This window comes from Chelonoidis abingdonii, chromosome 1 (genome assembly GCF_003597395.2).
Source record: "Chelonoidis abingdonii isolate Lonesome George chromosome 1, CheloAbing_2.0, whole genome shotgun sequence".
Taxonomy (NCBI): domain Eukaryota; kingdom Metazoa; phylum Chordata; order Testudines; family Testudinidae; genus Chelonoidis; species Chelonoidis abingdonii.
Window position 1 is genome coordinate 108,791,235 of NC_133769.1, and position 23,561 is coordinate 108,814,795.

The following is a 23,561-nucleotide window of genomic DNA, read 5'->3' on the forward strand; positions in this document are numbered from 1 at the left end:
GTGAAAGTGTGGGATCATTGTCCAGGATGGGTTGTAGATCCCTGATGATGCGTTGGAGGGGTTTTAGCTGGGGTCTGTATGTGATGGCCAGTGGAATCCTGTTGGTTTCTTTCTTGGGCTTGTTGTGCAGTAGGAGGCTTGTGGGTGCACATCTGGCTCTGTTGATCTTTTTCCTTATTTCCTCGTGCGGGTATCATAGTTTTGAGAGTGCTTGGTGAAGATTTTGTAGGTGTTGGTCGCGGGGGGGTTAGAGCAGATGCGGTTGTACCTCAGTGCTTGGCTGTAGACAGTGGATTGTGTGGTGTATCCGAGATGGAAGCTGGAGGCATGAAGGTAGGCATAGTGGTCGATGGGTTTTCGGTATAGGGTGTTGTTAATGTGGCCGTCACTTATTTGCATTGTGGTGTCTAGGAAATGGACTTTCCTTGTAGACTGGTCCAGGCTGAGGTTGATGGTGGGGTGGAAGCTGTTGAAATTGTGGTGGAATTTTTCCAGTGTCTCCTTCCCATGGGTCCAGATGATGAAGTTGTCATCAATGTAGCATAGGTAGAGAAGGGGCGTGAGTGCACGAGAGCTGAGGAAGCATTGTTCCAGGTCAGCCATAAAAATGTTGGCATATTGTGGGGCCATGCGGGTGCCCATAGCGGTGCCACTGGTCTGAAGGTATATATTGTCATCAAATTCACTCTGTATTGTGCCTTTTTATTCATTTTATATACTTAGTATGTAGCTGGCGCATATTATAGTATATGAAAAAGGCAGTTGAAAATAAAGCTACTGCCTTTCAAGATCCTGTTTGCAGTGTTTTTGTAGCCCTGTTGGTCCTGGGTTATTAGACAGACAAGGTGGGTGATGTAATATCTTTTACTGAACCACCTTCTGTCAGTGAGAGAGACAAGCTTTTGAGTTACACAAACCTGAAGAAGAGCTACGTGCAGGGCCGGGGCTTCCATTTAGGTGACCTAGGCGGTCGCCTAGGGCGCTAGGATTTGGGGGGGTGGCATTTTGCCACCCTTGGCAGCAATTCGGCAGTGGGGGGGTCCTTCCACACTCCGGGTCTTCGGCGGCAATTCTGCGGCGGGTCCTTCACTCGCTCCGGGACTCGCCACCAAAGTGCCCTGAAGACCAGGAGCGTGGAAGGACTCCCCCCACTGCAGAATTGCCACCAACGACCGGGGGCGCAGAAGAACCCCCGCTTACGGCGCCAAAAACCCTGGCGCCACTCCTGGCTAAGTGTTGCTCAAAAGCTTGTCTCTTTCACCGACAGAAGTTTGTCCAATAACAGATATTACCTCACCCACCCTGTCTCTTTAAAAATCCTATCAGTTTGGTGGGTTTAGCTGGACCAGGGATCGGCAACCTTTGGCACGTGGCTCGCCAGGGTAAGCACCCTGGTAGGCCGGGCCGGTTTGTTTACCTGCTGCCATGGGTTGTCCACAGGTTGGGCCGATCGTGGCTCCCACTGGCCATGGTTCGTCGCTCCAGGCCAATAGGGGCGTCGGGAAGTGGTGCAGGCTGAAAGATGTGCTGGCCGCGGGTTAGCGCAGCCTCCATTGGCCTGGAGGAGCAAACCGCAGCCACTGGAAGCTGCGATCGGCTGAACCTGCTTACGCGGACGGTAAAACAAACTGGCCCAGCCTGCCAGAGTGCTTACCCTGGCAAGCCGCATGCCAAAGGTTGTCGATCCCTGAGCTAGATCATTGCTATGCTGAGTCAGATGTGGATTGGGAAGAGCTTAACGTTAAGCTCATGGAATGTATTACTGTAATAAAACTTTTGTCTTTTATTTTTCAGATGGTGTATCCTTGGAGCAGCAAAATCTTTCCTTACTCTCAGTGAGATCTGAACTACATCAAAGTACAGTAGGCAGCATAGCACACATGGCCTTAACACAAAGCACAGTAGAACCCCAGGAAAATAATTTTCTTCATGTGGTTTTATCGTCACTCACCACTCCCTTTGATGTGACTTCATTTGACCAAGAAAGAATGAGCAGAAGTTCAGAAGGAAGAACTATGCCAGTGAGAGATGTCACAGTAACTAGCAATGAAGCATTTTTAAGTGATGATGGATTGATTAGCTCCTTTCTGAATGAACAGTGGACTCCTTCACTAAAGTCTGTTACAGTGGAGTATCGTTCAGATAATTCAGTAGAGCCACCAAGAGAAACCTTAGAAGCTGTGTTGCTAACACCTTCATTATCTGTCCTTTTGTTGCCATATGATGAAATGAAAACAGCACAACAAATGACAACATCACGTGCTGCCTCTGGTCACAGTCGTGCTTTCACACAATTGAAGCCTTTTGCTCCAGATGGTATAATTCCGACTACAAGCAGAGACTTGCTATTGTACCCCACAAATACAGATATTTATTTAAGTTCCACTACGTCAGAGGTGGTGGTTGGACTGGTGGGAAATGTAGATGGAAGCTATGCATCTAGTTCAGATTCCTCACTGTTTTTGCCTTTTGATACTACTTCAGAAGAGTCCTCTGTTCTTACGAGACAGCTGAATGAGGATAGCCAAGTTATGCCAGATGCTTTGGCAAAAAGTACTGATCAATACACTGAAGCTTATCCTGATGTGAATAGTGATGCAACAGAAACTTTGGATCTAAGGACCTTTTCTGTTGCAAGCATTTCTAGGGCAGCACTTGTTTTGGTAACCAGCATGGAGCCTGCTTTGTTTTCAATTAGTCTTCCATATGTGTCTTTCCCAGTTCACTCAGCTGCTGGTTCCACTGACTCTGATACTTTTGTTACTGATGACTTGTTTACACATGTGTTTTCCCATAAATCCTCCAGTACAACACCAAATTTGCCTGGCAGTTTAGAAATACCAACTCAAGCTGAGCTCTTCAGTGAGTTCATAAGCCCAGTGCCTTTCACTAGACCATATGCTTCATGTTCGTACTGTGACTTTGCCTCAGTTCCACCAGAACAAGTCTTTTCAGCAGGACACACAGAACATGATGTGGGTTCAGGTGATTATATTGAAACATTGTCATTCACAGCCTCTGGGGAAAAAGGCATTACTCCACTTACTGTAGTTACTGACTTGTATGAACTGGAGGAGTCAACTCCTGAAATCTTTGATACTACTTTTCCATCAAGACCTGTAGTTTCATTTTCTTCAAGACTTATAGAAGTCTCTGAATCAAACTTGTTTTTTTCAAACAGTGTGGACGTTGGTCTTAACATAATGAGTACAACAATATTTCCTTCCTACAGACAGCCCTCTGAGGGAATATCATTGGATATCACTTCTGTTCAATTCCCCGTCCCTATTACTGAAACTGTTGTTTTAACATCTGGTATTAGAGCAAAACCTTCTGATATCACCAGCATTCTCCTTGAATCTGTGTTTACCACAAGTGAGAATGTATCGTCAGTTACAATCAAACATACAGGCCTGCTGGAATCACCTGAATTTATGCCCTCAGAATCTGTACTTTTGCTTGACAGAACACCTGCAAGTGTTTCAACAGACAAATCATCTATAAATATTTCAGATTTTTCATCCAACCTTTTATCAACACCATTTCTCTCTGGACCTAGCAGTTGGTCATCTTTATCCACCTTTTATTCAAGAATGCCAAGTGATTTATCAACACTATTACCTCAGGTCTTCCCTACACTGCTGGGGCCATCGGTAGTTTTTGATGATTCCTCTAGTTGGGATTCAACTGAGTTTCCTGCAACTGACAGCACAAGCATAGAGGTTTCTCATCTCTCTCCTTGGCAGACTTCATACCTTTATTCAAATACATTTTCTGTTCCAAACACACACAATCCTGAAGTAATATCATCAAGTTTTTACTCTTACTCTTCCATATTACTAGAAGGAACATCAGTCTTGCTAATGGATTCTGAAGTTTCATTTACCTCAATTGTCACAGAAGCTACCTCTCAGTTAGAGTCTTCACTCTTCTCCCTTGAATCAGCAGTTCCTACACTGGTGCTGTCCATTTCTGACTCAGAATCTATTCTCACCAGCAATATCTTGGTTGATGAAACACACTTGACCTCATGGTTTACCACCTTTCAGACAACTCCTGTCTTAAGCATATCTTCATCCCTTCTCTCGACTGTTACAGCTTCAGATGAGGTTACTGGTGCTACTGCTAACCACACATTGCTTTTGACATCTCCTTCCAAGGCAACTGCTAGTACAGCACATTTTACAACAAATCCATATACGCTCTTGTTGCATACAGATGTGAACAGCATTACCGCTTCACCTACAGAGTCAGTTTCTGTGGTCACATCATTTGTACCTACACAGCTGCCTCCATCCATAAACACTTCCACTGAATTTGGCACACAAACAAAAACTAATGTAACTGAAGTTACCAATAGAACAAGTGCTACTGCTACCACCAATAGTAGCATAGTTGGCCATCTTACAACTACTGAGAGCAGCTCAAGTACTTCCTCATTCCCTTCTACTGCTGTAGTGGCCACGACTCCATCGGAAGCTATTACTGTCACCTCTGCCATGACCACAACCCGACAACCATATGTTTGTGACATCACTGTTCCCGATACTTACTTAATCATGGCTGGTAAGATATTGCTAACTTTATTTCAATTTTTTTCTTTAAAATTATTTCAAAACTACTCCCCATTCTCTCCCCCCCCCCCCAAATCACAAATGAACATCACCTTCTAATGCTAATCTTATCATTTAAATTACACCTGTGTGGGCGCCCAATGAACATTTGAAAGGAACACAGCATGGAATGTAGATTACTAAGTGTTAACCTACAGACTTGTTTACATGTAGTTGTTAGGAAGGGCCAGATTTTCAAAACTCAGCCTATATTTCCATGCATACAGCTTGGTTTGTATCCCTTGCTCATACAAATTATAAAATTAAGCTGTGCAAAACCTGTCCCTTGTGCACAAGTGGAGTGCAAATGGTGCTTTAAAATTGATCATGCATACATATAGGCTTAATTTCAGCTCCTTTATAATTTTGGTGTTAAATTTATAGTATTCTCACAACTATTTTGCAGAGTCTTTTAATAACATGTTGGAATAAGTTTCTCTTTGAAGATATTGGGACTGTTTATAAATGCCATAATTTAAAATAAACTTTAGAACATGTGAAGCTAAAGTCAGTTTTTCTAAATATCTTTAACATTTTATTTTGCCATGTGAAAATGAGCTACATACCTGTATTTGGATTATTTTAGTTGGACTTGGTGTGGTTATGATCAGAAAAGTGACTTTGTATATTAAAAAGAAAGTTGCCTTGTTACTGCCAAGCTAATATACTACAGTTGTGAAGGAGCCATATTTGATGTCAATCAAGGAAAAATGTCCATTTAAGTTTTGTGGTCAGAATGTGTGCGTTTGATGAACAGAGTTTCATTTTTTTTCCAGATACGAGGGTGAGTTGGCTGTGCTAATGTTAAGAAAGATTGTGGGGGGAAGGGACGAGGGGGGAGGACTTGTAAACAGAGCAGTTTTACTATGCAAATATTTGATAGAGAATAAATACAAAACACCAAGATGCCATTTTACAGTTGCTTTCAGTAATCACATTCATAAGTTAAAGTGCGGTTATGGTTAGCAATGCACCTGTGAGTGTTTTTAAACTACCTTCGTATTCAACAGTCTGCCTCCATGTGTAATCAATGAAGTGTTTGCTTGCTGCTTTTTTTTTTAACAAAAATAACATTGGGTTTTTTTTTAAATGCCTATTTGTAGTGTATATCCAACACAATTATTGGACAGTGATTTGCATTCTATTCTGGCTTATGCATCATCTACAGAATTGTTAACTGTATTACAACAGCAGAATCTTTATTACAAGTGCTCAGATAAAAAAGAACGCAGTTTGCCTTTCAGATCCAGTTTGAATTTCTAGTCCATCTGTTACAAAAGTAATTGTTTTTACTAGCAGATGAACAAATTTGATGTGGAAAAAGTTGAGAGAAAATAACCACAGAATCCATGAAGCTATTTATAGAGTCACCTTTTCAGGGTATAATTGCATTTTTTCTGCATCTTCTCCCTGTCTTATGCCTTCAACACACTCGACCTCATTACCTGCTTTGTCATGCATCAAACTGAAAATGCAACATTGAACCAAAGCACCATAGATGAAGCTAAAATGTACTTACTGACTCTCGTTAATTTCCAGTGCTGGCCCGCAGAGCTGTGCTAGAAAATGTCAGTGATTCCATCAAAGAAGTGCTGAGAGTTCAGTTCAGGCGATCAGTAGAACTGGAGGTAAGTGGTACCAAATCTGTATGTTCTTTGCTTAGTATAATGCTATAGCGTGGTGTGCTTTTTGTTTTTGTTTTTAATTTTCCTATATAAAATAATTAAAAACACAAAAACCTGGTGATTCTAAAGCACAGAGGAATTTTGTTTGAGGTTAAACAGGAATACCGTATACATAAAACATCTTTTCTTGCATTTTTAGTGCAAGTGTAACATGAATAGTTACTTATATTTTTGTAATGTGACAGATTTAGGGAAGCGCGCCTTCCTCTCTGACTTGGATAAGCAGTGCTCCCCCACAGCTCACTCTCTATATTGGCTGCTGTGTTGAGAGCTCCCCCACCTGTTTAAATCCACTTGAATTATAGTGGATTTAATAATCTGCATAGATTAATATCGAAAGGTGAACTGAAAAGCTTATACTGTCTAAAATATCAGTTCAGGGCTCTGTCTTTCTCCAGTGCCAGCTGATAACATCCCAAGCAGTTAAAACAAGGCAGGGAGCCTTCTCCATAGCTTGTGCTCATTTATGTTTTAGTGATATCAGTGCTTTCAGGAAAATGTGGAATCCTGAACTCAAGACTTGGTAGGCTGAAGAACATAGGAAATAATTTTAAGTTGTTAAATGTCATATTTAAGTCTACAGATAGGTAAGTCTGGGATATTCAGTAGTGTTTTTCCCTCTCTCCTCTGTGATGTTGAAGTTTGTGTTTTTGTTTTTTGTTTGTTTTAAAGGCTTAGACCCCCTCCAGGTTGGGGCGCAAATCAAGTATGGGAATCATAGGACCTCGAGAGGTTATCTAGTCCAGTAGTCCCCTGCACCCATGGCAGGACTAAGTATTATTTAGACAATCCCTGACAGGTGTTTGGAGATTTTTAAGAGCAGATTAGACAACGATGGAGATTCCACACCTTCCCTTGGCCATTTATTTCAGTTCTTAACTACCCTCACAGTTAGAAAATTTTTCCTAAAGTCCTTCTAAACCTCCCTTGCAGCAATTTAAGCCCGTTGTTCTTGTCCTATCCTCAAAGATTAAGAAAAACAATTCTTCTCCCTCTTCCTTGTAATAACTTTTTATGTACTTGAAAACTGTTATCATGTCCCCCCCAGTCATCTCTTCTCCAGACTAAACAAACCCAATTTTTTCAGTCTTCCTTCATAGTTCATGTTTTCTAGACCTTTAATCATTTTTGTTGCTCTTGTCTGGACTTTCTCCAATTTTCCACATTTTTCCTGAAATGTGGTGCCCAGAACTGGACACAATACTCCAGTTGAGGCCTAAGCGCCGGAGTAGAGCAGAAGAATTACTTGTCATCTTTATATAAAGTTTCAACATGGTTCCCAGGGCTAAAAAATGAGTGTAAATTGGGACTTATATTAAAGGCTGCATTAAGCAAAAAGTACCCCTTTTAAAAAAATTCTTTGACAGACCCTAGAAGTAGTTTTTTTGGGTGGCAGACACAATGCTGACTTTAGTCTCTGCACAATCAGATACTCTAAAATTTGAAATAATTACCATTGTTATGTAATGGTGGAAGAATCTGGCCCCTAAAGACTGAGTAAAGTTTAATTTACAGTTTAATTTACATAGGGTTTAATTGTATTTTTGTTTTGGGATGTTACATTTTGAGACTAATGGTAATTAACATAGTAATGCTAACAGTAACTCTTTGGGGCCAGCTCAGCTTAGCATTTTGGGTGTATTTCTGTTTACCTTAAGAATTACTGGCTTAGCTTTCTTTCATTCTTAACTATTATTGTTGACTCTACTGAATATTTTGAAGAATATTCAAAACATCTGCTGTTTATACTCAGGGTTGTCCATTCAGCAAACCAAGTTTTATAAACAAAGAGTTTTTCTCCAGCTTTCTGTTAATTTAATCATAATAGCTCAGCACAGATGCAACATCTCATTCTGTGCAAGATTTCTTTTTTAATTTTCCCAGCTTTCCTGGGTGGCTGAAGGCTTGTCTTAACTGCCTAGTTAACTTGAGTTATAGTAACTTGATTCCCGTCCACGTACGCAAACCCTTAACTTGAGTGTAGTGGTGCTTGTAACTTGATGTTCCTGGCCTGTTGCAGAGGGGGTAAGCTAAAGATCAAGTTAACACAACTCTGTGTTAATCTGAGTGTATACATCAATTTAACTGCAATGAAGACATAGCTTGAGGCACAAGAAGATCCAGCAGCTTGCCCCAAGGTCACAAAGGGAGTTAGTTACTCAGTTATCATTTGAATCTGGGATAGTATTAACTCCTCAAGCCTTCATGCTTTCCTTATAAACATTGTTTAAAGAGAAACTGGCCCTACAACTGTACAATTTTATACAGTCTAGCAAAGCCTCCCTTGATTGGATAAATCTCAAGTGTGTTGACTAGCAAGTTGTGTTGCAAGTGCAACCCATATGAAAGGTTTGTCTTTGCTGCAAAGTTATCTTGAGTTATAACTTAAGTTTTGTTTCTGTCTGCTCTCACAAATTTCTAGCTCGTGCGCAATGACGTTTTAAACTCAAGATAGCTGGCCTGTCAGGGTATTGGTTGAAGAATGAGTGCTGCTGATGCTCAAGCTACTGCATGCTGCCTGGATGCAGCTAGAGTCTGCTTGAGTGCTGACAGGACTCTAATGCTGTCCTAGAATTTCCCTTGGGACCTTTGTTGTGTTTACCTACCTGCTCCCTGGTTCAGGACTGAAAGTTACCTCCAGTCAGTATAAATAGCCTGCTTTGCTTTTCAGACACTGCCTTAGCACGCAGCTTTCTGCACTTCTTCAGATCAGATGGCATCTGGTAAAGCATCCTAAGCATGCATCTAGCTGGCCTTGTGGACCCTGTGGTGTGAGGCCAATCAGAATGGCTTCAGATCCAGGACCAGACATCAAAAGTCTTATTATGCTACCTCCAGTAAGCTCATTGAAGATGGGCTTCACTGGACTAGAGAAGATAAAATTCATGAAGAACCTGTACTGCCAGGCAAAGAACCACAAGTCCTAGCCTGATGATTCCACTAGAATGTCCCCATTCTCTGAGGAGCTGCACTGGGTGTTCAGCAGTGTCCCAGCCATGGAGCCCAAGTACACCCCAGACACCTTAAGGGCCCCCTGGAATGTGCGTGGGCTCAGAGGAGCAACGGGAGCCAGGGTTAGCCCCAGCCACAGCAATCTCAGTTGAGGCAGAGCAGATGTTTGCCACATCCATGCACAGCCAGTCTGACCTCATTCAGTATTTCTAGGACATGTTTGGGGAGGAGATGGAGAAACGCACTGGGGAGAATGCTGCAGAGGAACCAGCATCACCTCGGTTGGGTAAGGGAGTGAGTGACTTGCCTTTGTTATGGCTGGGGGGATATGATGTTGTCTGTTTAGGACCAATCGCTATTACGTATGGGGGGTGTTGGGTGCTGGAGGGCAGGCTTTTATGTTATACTGGTTTCAGGTTCACTTGAGGGATAAGGGCAGAAATATCATCCAACTGGACATGTACAGTCCAAGATGAATACTGCATGGGGGAACAAGATTTTAAACATGCAAGCAGTGATTTTTTTGTGGTGCACACCCCTGCAGGTGTGCAAAACTGTGGCTATTAATACAAGCCAAGCAATGGTTGCAGACACAGCAATGGGTGTGAGACGAACATGTCTGCAGAATGCGTGTATGGCAATGTGTTTTTTCTCTCACTACCCTAGCGTTATGTTTTTGGAGGCAGCCAAAGCTTTAAAAAACACAAAACACTAGCCTAGGAAATAAGTCCATTGCATGGTCTTTGTCAGTATTAAATCCAGAGCACTTGCAAAGTCTCTTGGAAATATTGGTCTGTGGTCTGGCTGCCAGAGTGGAAGGGGGTAGATTGCAAAGTCACATCTGTGATAGTTCTGTTTTACTGCCTCTAGTTCAGCATCCTGTTTATATTGTCCCAGATTAGTTCACTAGTCCCCAGTCATAAGTCTGCCCATCACTCGCCAGATGATGAAGCAGCTTCCTAGCATAGATAGGTGGTTATCTTCCGGAGTCCTGGAACACCTGATCAGTGATCTCAGACAGGTTCACCTCTTCCATTGCCGGCACAGTTTGCAATAACAGTACTGTCATGGGGTTAATGTTCTGTCGTCCCAGGCCTGTCCCTCGCACACCCAAGTCGCTAACCCCCCTTTTAAAAAATGAAATAAAAAAAATTGTGTGACTGTATAAAGCATTTGCCATTGTCAGGGGGTAGGGGAGGGAACGCTGGAACTGAGCAGCTTCAGAGTAGAGAAATGCAAAGATGGAGGACAGGGCCGGCTTTAGGAAGTGCATTTTTGGCGGGGCCCCGGCAGGGGTGACTTAAAAAACAAACAAACATAAAAAAAACCCCTTTCATTTCTTAGCAACTGGTTCCCTATAAAAAGTTCTGATTTAAGGGATGTGCCACAGTATGTATTTTTTGTACCAATAGGGTTACCATACGTCCGTATCTTCCTGCCGGATGGTGATTTAAGAACCAAAAAGCCTGACATGTCCAGGAAAATACAGCTGTATGTTAACCCTACCTAAAGTTCTTTTTTAAAAAGATGGACCTGAACTAGAAGTGAGCTCTGTTTCACATGTGTGGGTCCCCACCACTCCCTGGGGGTATGCTAGGGTGACCAGATGTCCCGATTTTATAGAGAGAGCCCCAATTTTTGGGTCTTTTTCTTATATAGGATCCTATTACCACCCACCTCTGTCCCGATTTTTCACACTTGATGTCTGGTCACCCTAGGGTGTGCACATGTGTGGGTCCCAGCTGCTCCCTGCCCCCCTCATTGAAGCAGGTGTGCAGGGTTACTGCCCTGCGAACTGCAGGGCACCAGTGGACGTGAGGCCGGCTGGAGGCAGGATAGGGGCTGACTGGAGGTAGGATCTGGCTGCAGGCAGGGCAAGGGGTACGGGGCTGGCTGGAGACAAGGGTGTGTGGGGTGGGCTGGCTGGCTTCAGGCGGGGCCACAGCTGGGTGCAGCATAGGTTGGCAGGGCTGGAGACAAAGAAGTGCAGGACTGGCTGGCTTCAGACAGGGGGATGTGGCAGGGGTTCGCTGGAGACAGGGCAGGGGGTGCGTGGCAGGTGCGGGCAGGGGGTGCAGAGCTGGCTGGAGATGGGCTGGCTGCAGGCAGGGGGTGCGGGGCCGGCTGCAGATGACCTGGTGCAGGCAGGGCAGGGGGTGCAGGGCTGGTGCGGGCAGAGAGTGCAGCAGAGGCTGGCTACGGGTGGGGGTGCAGGTACAGATCACCCTGTACGGTGAGTGCTCCTTCCTCCTCCCTCCCCCCAGGGTAGCAGCAGCAGCCTGGGGCTCGGGGGCTATTTAAGGGGCCTGGGGCTCCCCTGCTTCTACTGCCCCAACCCTTTAAATAGCCACAGGAGCCCTGGGGAAGCGGTGGGGCTCCAGCAGCTATTTGAAGGGCCGGGGCAGTAGAAGCAAGGGGAGCTCTGAACTTTTTAAATAGCTCCCAGAGCCCCGCAGTCCTACCCCAGGGCTCCAGCAGTGGGGCTCTGGTGGCAATTTAAAGGGTCTGGGGCTCCAGCCCCTGCTGGGAGCCCCAGGCCCTTTAAATTGCCCCCTGAGGAAGCCAGGCCACTTCAGTACAGCACACCGGCTCTTGCCCGTATGCCATACTGGGGCTTGGGCTTGGGCCCTCTTGGGGGCAGGGCTCGATTCAGGGGAATTGGCTGAATTGGCCTAAAGCCGGCCCTGATGGAGGACAATGAATGCCAAGGAGGTAAAAGTTGTGACTTTTCCCTCGGTGTGAAGTTAAAAGGGGAGAAACTTTTCTTTTTTTCCCCCTCTGGGCAGAAAAATAATGTATTGTTTTTCAGGACCATCTGCCCCAGTGCAGGTGAGACATCCACCTAGGAGACCACTGACAGTGAACACCAGGGTCCAGAACCTCTGAAGCAAAAGGAAAAGGATAAAGGACAACCTGCTGCACAGGGACTTTGTCCGTAGATGAGACTGCCTTTTTGAGCTCCTAGGGAGATCATAGAACAGGACTAGCAGAACCAGGCTGCAGCTGAGGGGTGCTGGAGAGGAAGAAGGTGGCTGCAGATGACATCACCCATGATTGTACCGTGAGGGAGCAGGACCATGAGTAGAGGGATCTGTCAGAGCACATGCTGGAACTGATGGTCAGCAGGTTTCAGTACAACTTGGGTCTGGATCCTGTCCAAGTCAGCCTTCTGCTGTTGCCTCCCCTCCACACTAACATATCCTGCAGCCAGTGACCTCTGCATAAGGGATAACCCAGTCCATAGATGGGAGGGAGAGCACATGTCAGCTGTACCCTGTGCACACTGCCCTGTGCAGGCACAGCAGAGTGACAGCAAGTACTCTGACGACATGCAATTTCATTACACAGGATGTGGTACTGCACCCCCTGTGCACTTGACTGCCTTCTGACAGCTGCACTGGCAGTGTTACTCCTTCAATAAAATCTTTTGCTGTACAGTCCCTTGGTGTGTAAGTACTTTGAGAACAAGACAGAGCGGAACCGTATTGAACTGCCTTGCGTGCAGGGGACTGGACTAAATGACCTAATGAGGTCCCTTCCAGTCCTACACTTCTTTGATTTTAATACTCTCATAGCTTGACAATACGTATACAAGCACGTGATTCTCATATAAGTGCAGTCCATTACAGTAAATGCTTACCTATCTTATTTTCACCTTCCAAACCAAGGAGTTCATTACTTCCCTATCTCTTCCAGGCCCAGCCTTAGCTGATGCACATTGTATCTGTGCATCAGCTGCCTGTATCAGACTAGTAAAGCAGTACGTTCATTGCCCCAGTCTTGCCCAAAGTATTCCCTCTTAACCTCACATATGTTGTGCAGAACACAACATACCCCAATGACATGAATGGCTTTATAGAAGCTGCAGTCTAAATGGTTTGTAGGCAACATTATCTGACCATCAGTCAGCCAAATGTACCACCATCCTGCAGCTGCACATGGTATAAATGAACCTTCTGCCAGATGCCCTCACATCTGGGCAGGGCTTCATGAGCCAGGGCAATAGAGGATAAGCTGGTTTGTCAAAGTAACAGAGTACACAGACATCCTATTGATATCCCACTGGGTGGGAATAAAGTCCCCGCTTGTCAAATTTCAAAAAGGCAGAATGTCCGGAATGCACTGGCATCATGCTCCCTGGCTGTGCATCCCATGAAGTTGCATGTGAACCTCCCTCTGCAGTCAGCCAAGGACAGCTGAACAATGGTAAAAATGAAGAATGGAGTAGTGTGCTTTCTGGTTTATGAAGTCATGCAGTCCTTGTGGAGCATTTGCTCGAAGACTGCTATTATTTCATGAACGTTTCCAGTCTTCACCAAACTATAATTCACTAAAGCTATAATTGCTTTGCAAACCTCCATCACCACAGCACTAATGATTGGCTTCCTGTTGCCAAACTGATTAGCCACTGACCTGCATCAGTCTGGGGTCACCAGCTTCCAGAGAGCAATAACAACACACTTCCATACTAGTACGGCCTGTCTCATCTGCTTATCCTGCCTTTAAAGTGCTGGGAAAAGCTCTTCACACAGCTCCAGGAAGGTGGTGAAAGTTCTGTGTCCGCTGCTGGTCATCCCAGTTCTGCGTTACATTGCAGTCCCGCCAGTTGGTGCTTTGGAGCAGCTGGTCAGCATAGAGTTCTCAGGTATGACAGTCTGCATGAGCTGCTCCCCAGAAGACCTAACACCTCACTTCGCTCATTACAGCACCTGCATAGGGTGACCTGATGTCCCGTTTTGAAAGGGAAAGTCCTGGTTTTTGGGGCTCTTTGGGTTAATAGGTTCCTATTACCCGCACGCCCCCTCCCCCATCCTGTCTTTTGCCACAGTTGCTATCTGGTAACATTACACCTGTGTGCATGCAGTAATTTTAGTATAGCTAGAGTTACCTTTGCAGTGTGGTTACTGTCACCCAAGGTAGACTAGCTCAAGTGGAGAAACTCAAATGTTGTAACTTGAGTTAACTCTGAAGTGAAGACCTATCTTAAGAATGTGGATCTTTGTCGCCATCTGGTAGCTGGTCCACATAAGAGGTTTGAGTTTCTGCAACATTATTTAGTCATATGGTTTAAATGGTAGAAGTTCATCATTTTAACTGTCAAGGTCCTGGATACAAATCCCTCTGTTAGCCTAAGCAATTGGTTTTACAAGGCTTCTCTACCTTCCTGGGCTTTTTCAAGGAGGATAGTGATGTGGATTAAAGGGGTATGGTATGGTATGGTATGTTAATGGTGGCTGTCTAGGTTTCTGGTAAGCTCTTTAATCGGATTATTTATTTTTGCTAATTGTGAGTAGTTATGACTGGCAACTATTATTATTTGTTTATATACTTTACATTGTATGTATATTAATAGTCGGTGTAGCTTGGTATAGGCGTTTCTGCAGTAGATCTGCAGAATAAACCATTTTGAAATTAAATGTCCTTTCTCTTCTCCATTTAGATGAATCCAGTGATTCCAAACTATGGGCCATATCCTCATCTGCTGTAAGTCTGTATGGCTGAATTGAAGTCAAAGGTTCACTTCAGTGGACCTACACTGATTTACACTAGCTGAGAACTGGCCCTGTATGTTTCAGTAATATGAGAAACTTCTACTGGTATGATGATGTCAACTGCAATAAAACCAAACATATTGCTAAATATTTGTAAGATGACTGGAGTAAACATTTGGTATCCTGTCCCTTTATGATTTTTCTCTTTCAAATTCATTCCTTTCATGTCCACTATTGCCTTGCAGAGCTCCTGATAGGATATGTTGGCCCTAAGGCTGCTGGGAGTCAGCTCTTCTTATAAATAATGCAGCTGGTCTTCCAAGCCTTGGTTCATCATTTGCAAATTCTTTCTAATCAAAGGCAGAGAATATCTCTGTAGAAAAAGTCATGCTTATGTTGCCCTAGAAGAGTACTATCGTATGTGTTTTCTCTTAGTGACGCATTGGGGGTGGCTGTTTTTAACTGCTTAAAGCTGAAGCATTCTTGCTTCCCTAGTCTACCAGAATAAAATTTCATGTCAGTAATGGAATAATGCCAAGGATGTTAGGCTTTAAAATTAACAGCTGTCCAATATAGTAACATATATTAATGACTGCAATCATGCAGCTTTCTAAACAGATTCTTCCTTGGTGCTGAACTTAACCAAGCCAACAAATCTGACTTTTTTTTTTTGGCAACAGTGTCATGAACTGGTTTATGTATAGTACAACTTGAGGTAAATGAGCGCATTTTGTTATTAATATTTCTTTTTTTACATCTCCTATTATAGCTTACAGATGTTTCATTTTTACGGGGTGATGCACAGTAAAATAGGAGGTGGTTTTGTTAAATTTAGTATGGTAGCAAGGTATCCTTTACAAAAATAAAATGTTTGGCCTCAATTTGATGTAACTGCTGCTCAGCTGAAATATGAACAAATGTTAAACAGGAATTGATAATGCTTTCTTTCAGCGTTTGCAATCTGAATTCAGAAGAATCTGTCAACTCTGTGCTGCATAGGGCTTATGAGACTAGTTGATCAGTTCTGATTCCATCCTATGGAAGGCGTATACAAATACACATTAGTCAGGTCATTATAGCATTTATTTATGTTTTAAGACTTCTTCTTATCCTGTTAGTGATTTAGGCCAAAATTTTCAAACCTGGCTATCTAAAGCTAGGCACTTAAATGATAGGTAGCTGAATAAAAGTGGCCTTGTTTTTTGGAGGTGCTCTTGTGCCTCCCATTAATTTCAGTAAGATCTGTGCTTGTCACTCCTGAAATTTAGGCTGTTTTTGTTTAGGTGCCTAAATATGGTTTGAAAATGTCACCTTTAGGATGTTAAGCTGTACATCCTTGCACACACAATAATTCGAAACATAAAAAGCTTTGCATTTCACTTTTAACACCTACTCGCCTTAGTAAGAGGCCTTTGGGAAATAAATTGCTTTCTAGGGATACTTTTTATTATTGGACACTTGATCCAGTGGTGGTGGTGAAGCATACTACTTAGACTTTTGTCTTGGGCCTGTAATGGTTCTCCTCTCACTAACTTCCTCCATCTCACACTTCTCAAAATCTTTCAAATTATTTTTCTTTTGGATTTATTGTCCACTTCCTGCTATGATGAAGCACAAAAATGGACTCATTTGGTGTGTATTGACTGTTCAGACTAAATACTTTATGAAAAATTTGAGGGAGTTTGAGGGATAACAATTTTTTTCTTCTCTGACCACTGAAGTGTCAGACTAGAGTACATGAGTATCAGTGCGAGCTATGCTGGGCTGTTCTCCTTCTGCATGTTTTACTTTAGAATATGCCAAATAATTGCAGCTGCAGGATTGAAAATTCTGTTTCCTCTTTTTTTCTTGCTGCCTTCTTTTGTAGGTAATAGACAACATTTCTCTGGCGTTTCTTCCCTATTTCACAAACTGAAGCTGCTGAAAACATTTCTTCTGGAGATAAAAGGGTAAACTTCAGGCAAAATGGGTTGAAGTATCTGTTTATATTGAAATAATTTGAATGCTACAGATCTGGATCCATTTACAATAAAACCTGATGGCAGCACACTTTTGGCATCTAATTACAAGGAATATAGGGAAATCTGTATATATCTGTCTTGAGACCATATTTTTTCCCTTGATACTTGAGGTTGTTTCTTGCTGGGTTTTTTTTTTTAAATCTTTTTTAATAAATCTTGTTCATTTTGTTTATCAAAAAGAAGAAAAAGCTGTCTATTGTGTCGTTTGAAAATTATTTCTATTGATTTGTGCTTCCATAGAGATCTCAATAAGAGACACATAAGGTAGGATTTGGTAGCACTGTGCGCTCTTTCACAAAGCTGATCCTCAGCTTCATATTCTTCAGGGTAGCTCATCATTTGGGCAAGGTCTGGAGGGAGCTAGTGTCTCCCTATGTAAAGATGTGGAAGTGTATCTGAAGTCTTAGGGCTCTGGTCTTGGCTTTTTGTGTAGAAAGTGTGTCACAATGTGATCATGTGTGGTAGATGGAGGGAACTGAGAGTGTGAAGAAGCAGCCGGGAAGTAGGTATGTTGATTGGGTTAGGGGACACTTCCTCTTGGAGAAAGAAACACTTTAAAATACTCAAATTAAATCTTTCACCTTGTTTTTGTTTTAGATAATGTTGTATGGATATACAAAAGTGCCTGATTTGAAACCTGCACTTGGTTTTATAGTAAATCCTCTATTTAGATCCTCATCTGTTATGTGATGGCTAGAGATCTTCAGAATAGACGGCTTAACTCTAGAATTATCTTCTGAAAGGAATAGCAGGCGATATATGAATTGTGAGAAGCTCCTATTGGTGGTAGCTGTGCTGAAATAAGGGGGAGGAGTGTCTTCTGGGGAAAAAAGTGTACGTATATGTACACACACAAAATTGTATTTATATCTATAAACTATATTCTGTGTATATTGCTTCCTGCATAACACACACACACACACACACACACACACACTGTCAATGGAATGTATACACTACCATATGTGTGTCCAGTATGCAAGAAGCCATGCTGGTGATTCGGTAAGTAGCCAGTTGTTGGAGGGCACTATAGTTTCCATACCAACATCATATAGAGGGCGAGATATTGTTCTACCAGAGATGCTACATAAAACTGAAGTCCAGACCACTTTGTGGCCATTTAAATTCTCACAGTACTTTTTGCAAAAGCGAAGATGCATGTACAGAACCAGTGGCTCTCAACCTTTCCAGACTATTGTACCCCTTTCACGAGTCTGATTTATCTTGCGTACCCCCAAGTTTCACCTCACTTAAAAACTACTTCCTTACAAAATCAAGCCTAAAAATACAAAAGTGTCACAGCACACTATTAATGATAAATTGCTTACTTTTTCATTTTTACCATATCATTATAAAATAAATCAATTGGAATATAAATTTGTACTTACATTTCAATGGACAATATATAGAGCAGTATGAACAAGTCATTGTATGAAATTTTAGTTTGTAATGACTTTGTTAGTAGGTAGCTTGTTGTAAAACTAGGCAAATATCTAGATGAGTTGATGTACTCCCTGGAAGATCTCTGGGTACCCCTAGGGGTACACATAACCCTGGCTGAGAACAACTGTACTGTACAACTTCTAATTGAGTCAGCTTAACAAAAGGGAAGATTCTCTTGTGATTATTCCACTGAAGTAGGAGTCTCTAGATAAAGGTTCTATTCCCAGCTGTCTGACTTTGTGTACTTCTCTTTCCTCAGCTGTAAAATTACGATATTTTCTTACCTGTTAGGGATCCGTTGCTTAATTTATCCATGTTGGTAAAGTGCTTTGGGATCATTAGATGGACTGTGAAATAGAGGTGTGATGTATAGTTGCTAATATTGATGCTGATAATTTTATTTAATTTCTTTTCCATAGGTTTATAAAATTTCCCCCAAATTCTCTTTCTTGGTGACATCAGGTCCTTTTGTTTACACGGCAATAGCTGTCATAAATGTGCTTATGAACAGCAGCCTTCTACGTGGTCAGGCCCCTGTCATCTTGTCACTACAGCCTTCTTTCACCATGCCAGATCCCAGGTTCCAAGTTCACACAGGTGAGTTCTTGTTACTGTGCTTCACACTGTAGAGAGGGGGGAAAATAACTTAGTATTGAAACAGACTTTGATCTGGGAAGAAGGATGGTCTGGTGATTAATATACGAGATTGGGAATCAAAAGATCTAGACTTTACTCTTGTGAGGCTTAATTCATGCATATTAACAAAGTGCTTTGAGATTTTTGGATGGAAAATGCTATATACATTCAAAATATTGCTATTACTGTTGTTTGTTTAATTAGTTGAAAAACTTTTACTTGGCAAGAGGTGAACGCAATGTTCTGTTCTATTCCCTACTTTGTGTTAGAACTGATGATGTCTCTAACAAAGTCAGTGTAGGGAGGTTGCATTTTTTTTTTACCGTGTTTTAAGAGTTAACAGTTTTATCATGATGCAGAACTCCAGATCTTTCTTCATCCTCACTGGCCACTTACCATCTGTAAACCATTGCAGGGGAAATACAGAACTCTGAATAAGGGTCTACGTATTTTGTTCTCCAGTATTTTGATTTTAATATTAAGGCATATTTAATTATGTATTCATATATGTCTGAATTTTTTTTTTACTTTAAAGTTTATTTTGTTTAGAATGTTTAATTATTTTGCTTATAATTTAATTTTAAAAACTCATTTTAGAAAGACCTTTTTATATTCACATGGATTTACATTCATGATGTGCGAGGCTGGTGCTATCAATCTGACACCTTTCTCTAGCAATGTGCATGCATGCTAATTAAGCACTGGTGAAGGGTGCCAGAATGACAGCACCAGAGAGTGAAGTTATAAGAAGAACTTCACTTTCTAATGCTGTCATTCTGGCACCTTTCACCAGTGCTTAATTAGTGTGTGCATGTGTGCACATGTGTACACACATGATGTATAATGTATGCATGCTTATTAAGCGCAAAAGTTGAAAGGTGCCAGACTGGTATCAATGGATGCCTGGTAGACCAAAGTTGGAGTCTTTCAACCAAACTGAATACTAGACTTCACTATCAGCCTACAAAGAAGAAGGCTGCTGATCTTCTTTTTAAAGATTTTTCATAAAGAAATCTTGGATAATTCAGGGATTCCAGAGCTTCAAATGACTGTCTCAGTATTAGAGACAGTTTGTGTACAGCTGGGGATCTTTCAGAAGCCTGTAATAGGAAGTGGATTTTTTTTTTTGGCTGTAGAATCTCTTGACAGCAAGTGAGCCTTATTGTCACATCAGATTTTATTGACAAGAAAACCTTCTGCATTGATACAGAACGATTTCTGCTGTAATTAATTTCTTGAGCTGCACTGTTTGGACTTTCAGCTTCCATGAGTACAGTCAAGATTTAATGGAAAACTGATTCCTTTATGGAGGGGGAGGGTTCCCTGCTTCCCCACCTTCTCCCTTCACTGCAAATACTGCACTCGGTAGGAATAACACATACCCTTTACCTCCAGTGCTTCAGTTTGTGCCTCGAAACGTTGACACTGGCTTCTGTAACTTCAGCCAGCGCATTGAAAAAGGGCTGACTATGGCATTCCTGGAGGTGAGAAAACATCACCAGGATATCTACAACTTCACAGTGCAGGTAAGAATACTAGCATGCTCTGAGAAAAAAGAAGTTCACTGTACTCTGTATCACACATTTTGAATGGGTAATCTAATGGTGGGTTTATATTGAGGATAACTAATAGATTTTAAGGTTTTTGGGTTCCATGGTTCATCAGTGTTTACGCCTGTGCCATGGATCTGAAAAGTGAGGAGTCTTTATTGGATATTGTACCCAATAAAGGGGCTTAAAACTCACTGGATATTAACTCTAAATCTAATTAATAAGACATGCTGCCTTTTTTTTCCTGAAAGTTTATTTATTCTAGCTTTGTTCTAAAACTAAAATCAATAGAAATTGTGCTGTATAAACTCGTGACAAATGTAAATAGTATCAAATCACCATAAAAATAAAATAACTTATTTGTGTTTAAGTACAATATGTCTTTAAAGTGAAGAATATATGCAAAATATTATATAATATAGCTACTAGGTGAAGTTCCAGGGAAAGACGTATGGAAGCACATTTTGAGGTCTAATTGCACTTCGTTTCCACCTGTCTTTGGCTCTGGTAGTGCAGGGCATAGTGGATTTTAACAGGACAGCTCTCTTTCCACAGTGTTCATTTACCTTACATTGAGAGTCTCTTTCTATCTGCTCCACATAGGTAAGGTATCCACACAGGCTTTTTTTGTTAATAGCTTTTGTTTAGCTGCATTTGATTTTTCTCTGGACATCATCTTCAGTCGTTTTCTGGATGGCACCTTTCACATCAGCATGGATTATAATCCAATTTAAAGAATAAATTTCGGAAGGGAAACAGTGTAAGGTAACTCTATGTCCTTGCTGAGACAGTGTGGCTGAATCAGTCTGAAATGGATGTTACTTAACAATCTTGTAAAGCATCCCACTTTATATTGTTGTTTAAGGGGGGGAAAAAAAGGAGGATAGGGAGGGAACAGAAATGCTGATGTTTTTGCTGTTCCTGACCTGTTCTAGTTTTGTCTTTTCAGATACTGAATATAACTCTGAGCAAGCCTCGTGTGGCATTTCGGCAGGGCCCTGTGAACATTGTCTTTGCCATTCAGAATACATATGGATTCTTGAATGGATCTGAAATCAGTGAGCTGCTGAGGAACCTGTCTGTGGTGGAGTTCAGTTTTTACTTGGGCTTTCCTGTGCAGCAAATTGCCGAACGTGAGTACTTCATGTCACTAAGCCTGCAGAAGATTGGTTTTGTGTGGTGTTCTCTACAGTTTCATAGTAACGTTCCACAGAAGTGTTAACATTAGTTAATTTCCTTAGCTTCTAATTTGGCCTTTTTATGCAAATCTGTACAACAGTGCCTCTGGTCACATAAGCTGTCCCTGTGCAACAGTAGCTGAGCTTAATCACTAACTCTAATATTGGTTCAATCTGAAATTTGCAAGGGGAGGAGGAGACAAAATCAGAACACTTGTCCACAGGCAGCTAAGACTTCTGTTTTGTTTTGTGAGACAATACAATGAGATTCTCTCATATTCTGGGCTTGTGGTCCCAGTCTCTCAAATAAATTAAAATAAATTATTGTTGCTGCATTAATTGTCTGAAAGCATTTCTCTTCACTCATTTGCTTGGTTTTAGTATGTCTTACTCTCACTTTATCCTATAGTTCTTAGTTTTGTATGCCCTTTAACCCAAATTTTAAAATGCTAGTACCCCAACAAGTCTGTGATTGTCAAGAAGGTCAGAGACTATGTCATAATTTATTTCAAATTGAGCTACATAATATACATAATATGGACTATGTCTTTCTAGCTTGAAAACTATATCTGATCACACAGAATAATGCTAGATTAGTTCTCCCTCTGTCCGATCTGCTGTTACATGCTCATTGTCACTGTGTCCATGAATGTTTTGTTTCTGGCCCTGCATCAAGCTTGTAGAGAAGAGGGGCTGGTAAGCTTCTATACTTGGGCCGTTAGTTTATGTTTGCATCAAATCCTTTACAATATATTAGTAGGCTGGTTTGTTTTGATTAATTTCTTCACTGGAAACCCATGTCCTGTTGCTTCAGTGCTACAGGACAATGAAATGAGAACAGAATTTCTACTTAGAGCAATACATCCTTAAAGGCACAGTGTCTGGTGGTTAAAAACCTTATGAAACATCCAACTGTGCTATCCTTTGTTTTGGATTTTATGGTATGTACGTGTAATTTTAAAGACAGCCTTGTCAGCTCTGTGGGGCAGGGTCTGCCTGATAGGGTACGTCTACCCAGGAAACATACTCTGCAACAGAGAGTTTCAGAACCCAAGTCAGTTGCCCTGGGCTCTGAGACTCTCTGCTGGGAGTCGTTTTTGCTGTATAGATGTACCCTTTGTGCATGCGTTCATGTGTGTATGTACAATGCCTAGCACAATGAGACTGCTTCCTGATTGGGGCTGCTAGGTACTACTGTAATTCAAATAAAAAATAATAATGTGAATGTAGCAGGGCAATGTTTCTTGACCTGGAGTTTGTGGGAGGATTTTAGGGTGAGTCTCAAGCAGGGCCAGCATTAGGGGATAGGAAGCAGGGCAGTTGCCTGGGGCCCCACAAAGCTAATTTACATATTTCAGCCCCACATTGGATGAAGCCCCGAACCTCAGGCAGGGCTGCTGAAGCTTTGAGCCCCGTGCTTAAGGTTGGGGAGAGGCACAATTTTTTTTTTTTATAAGTCCAAAGCAAAAAGGTTGAGAAACAGCGATTTAGGGCATTCTCCGTTTCCTCCTCACTGAGTACCTGTGGAAAGTGGTCCAGTAGCTTGTTCTGGTTTTTTCACCAGGTCACTGTGTAGAGTCAGAACAACAAAACCATCTGCATGATCATTGCTTTAGCCTGTTGAATCCGTTATCCCTACATACAATGGCAGTTTCAAGCCTACAGATCAGATTTTTCTGCAGCTTTGTCTCAGACCCAGAAGAATTTACCCCTGCACGTTTGCCATACCTAAGGATTTGTCACCCAAGGGCCAAGATACCTTCCATTGCTGTGAATTCCAGCATTGAATTCTGTAGCCTGTGCAAAGGCTCAGACACCAAGAGATTTTTTCCCCTCTTGCACAGGAAGAGAGACTTAGTCACAGTGCTAAGTAAATCATTAAAATTCAACGTGATCACAAATTTGCCTGTCTTGAGCTCTTTAAGAGTGGCGCTAACTTGAGCTGCATCAGCCCTTGACTCCATTTGTGGAGTGTGCTCCAAGCGTGGGAC

At 42.0% G+C, this 23,561-nt stretch overlaps 1 protein-coding gene across 2 annotated transcripts in view; it reads left to right on the forward strand.

Annotated features, from left to right (window-relative positions):
• The window catches only part of KIAA1549 (KIAA1549 ortholog), a 213,815-nt gene that overhangs the window by 107,305 nt on the left and 82,949 nt on the right, over positions 1 to 23,561 (forward strand). For both annotated transcript variants that reach the window (XM_032781967.2, XM_075068954.1), the window contains exons 2-6: positions 1,795 to 4,566; positions 6,153 to 6,241; positions 18,626 to 18,803; positions 20,238 to 20,368; positions 21,342 to 21,525. In XM_032781967.2, coding sequence (XP_032637858.1) covers positions 1,795 to 4,566; positions 6,153 to 6,241; positions 18,626 to 18,803; positions 20,238 to 20,368; positions 21,342 to 21,525 — 3,354 coding nt within the window. The remainder of the gene's footprint in view (positions 1 to 1,794; positions 4,567 to 6,152; positions 6,242 to 18,625; positions 18,804 to 20,237; positions 20,369 to 21,341; positions 21,526 to 23,561) is intronic.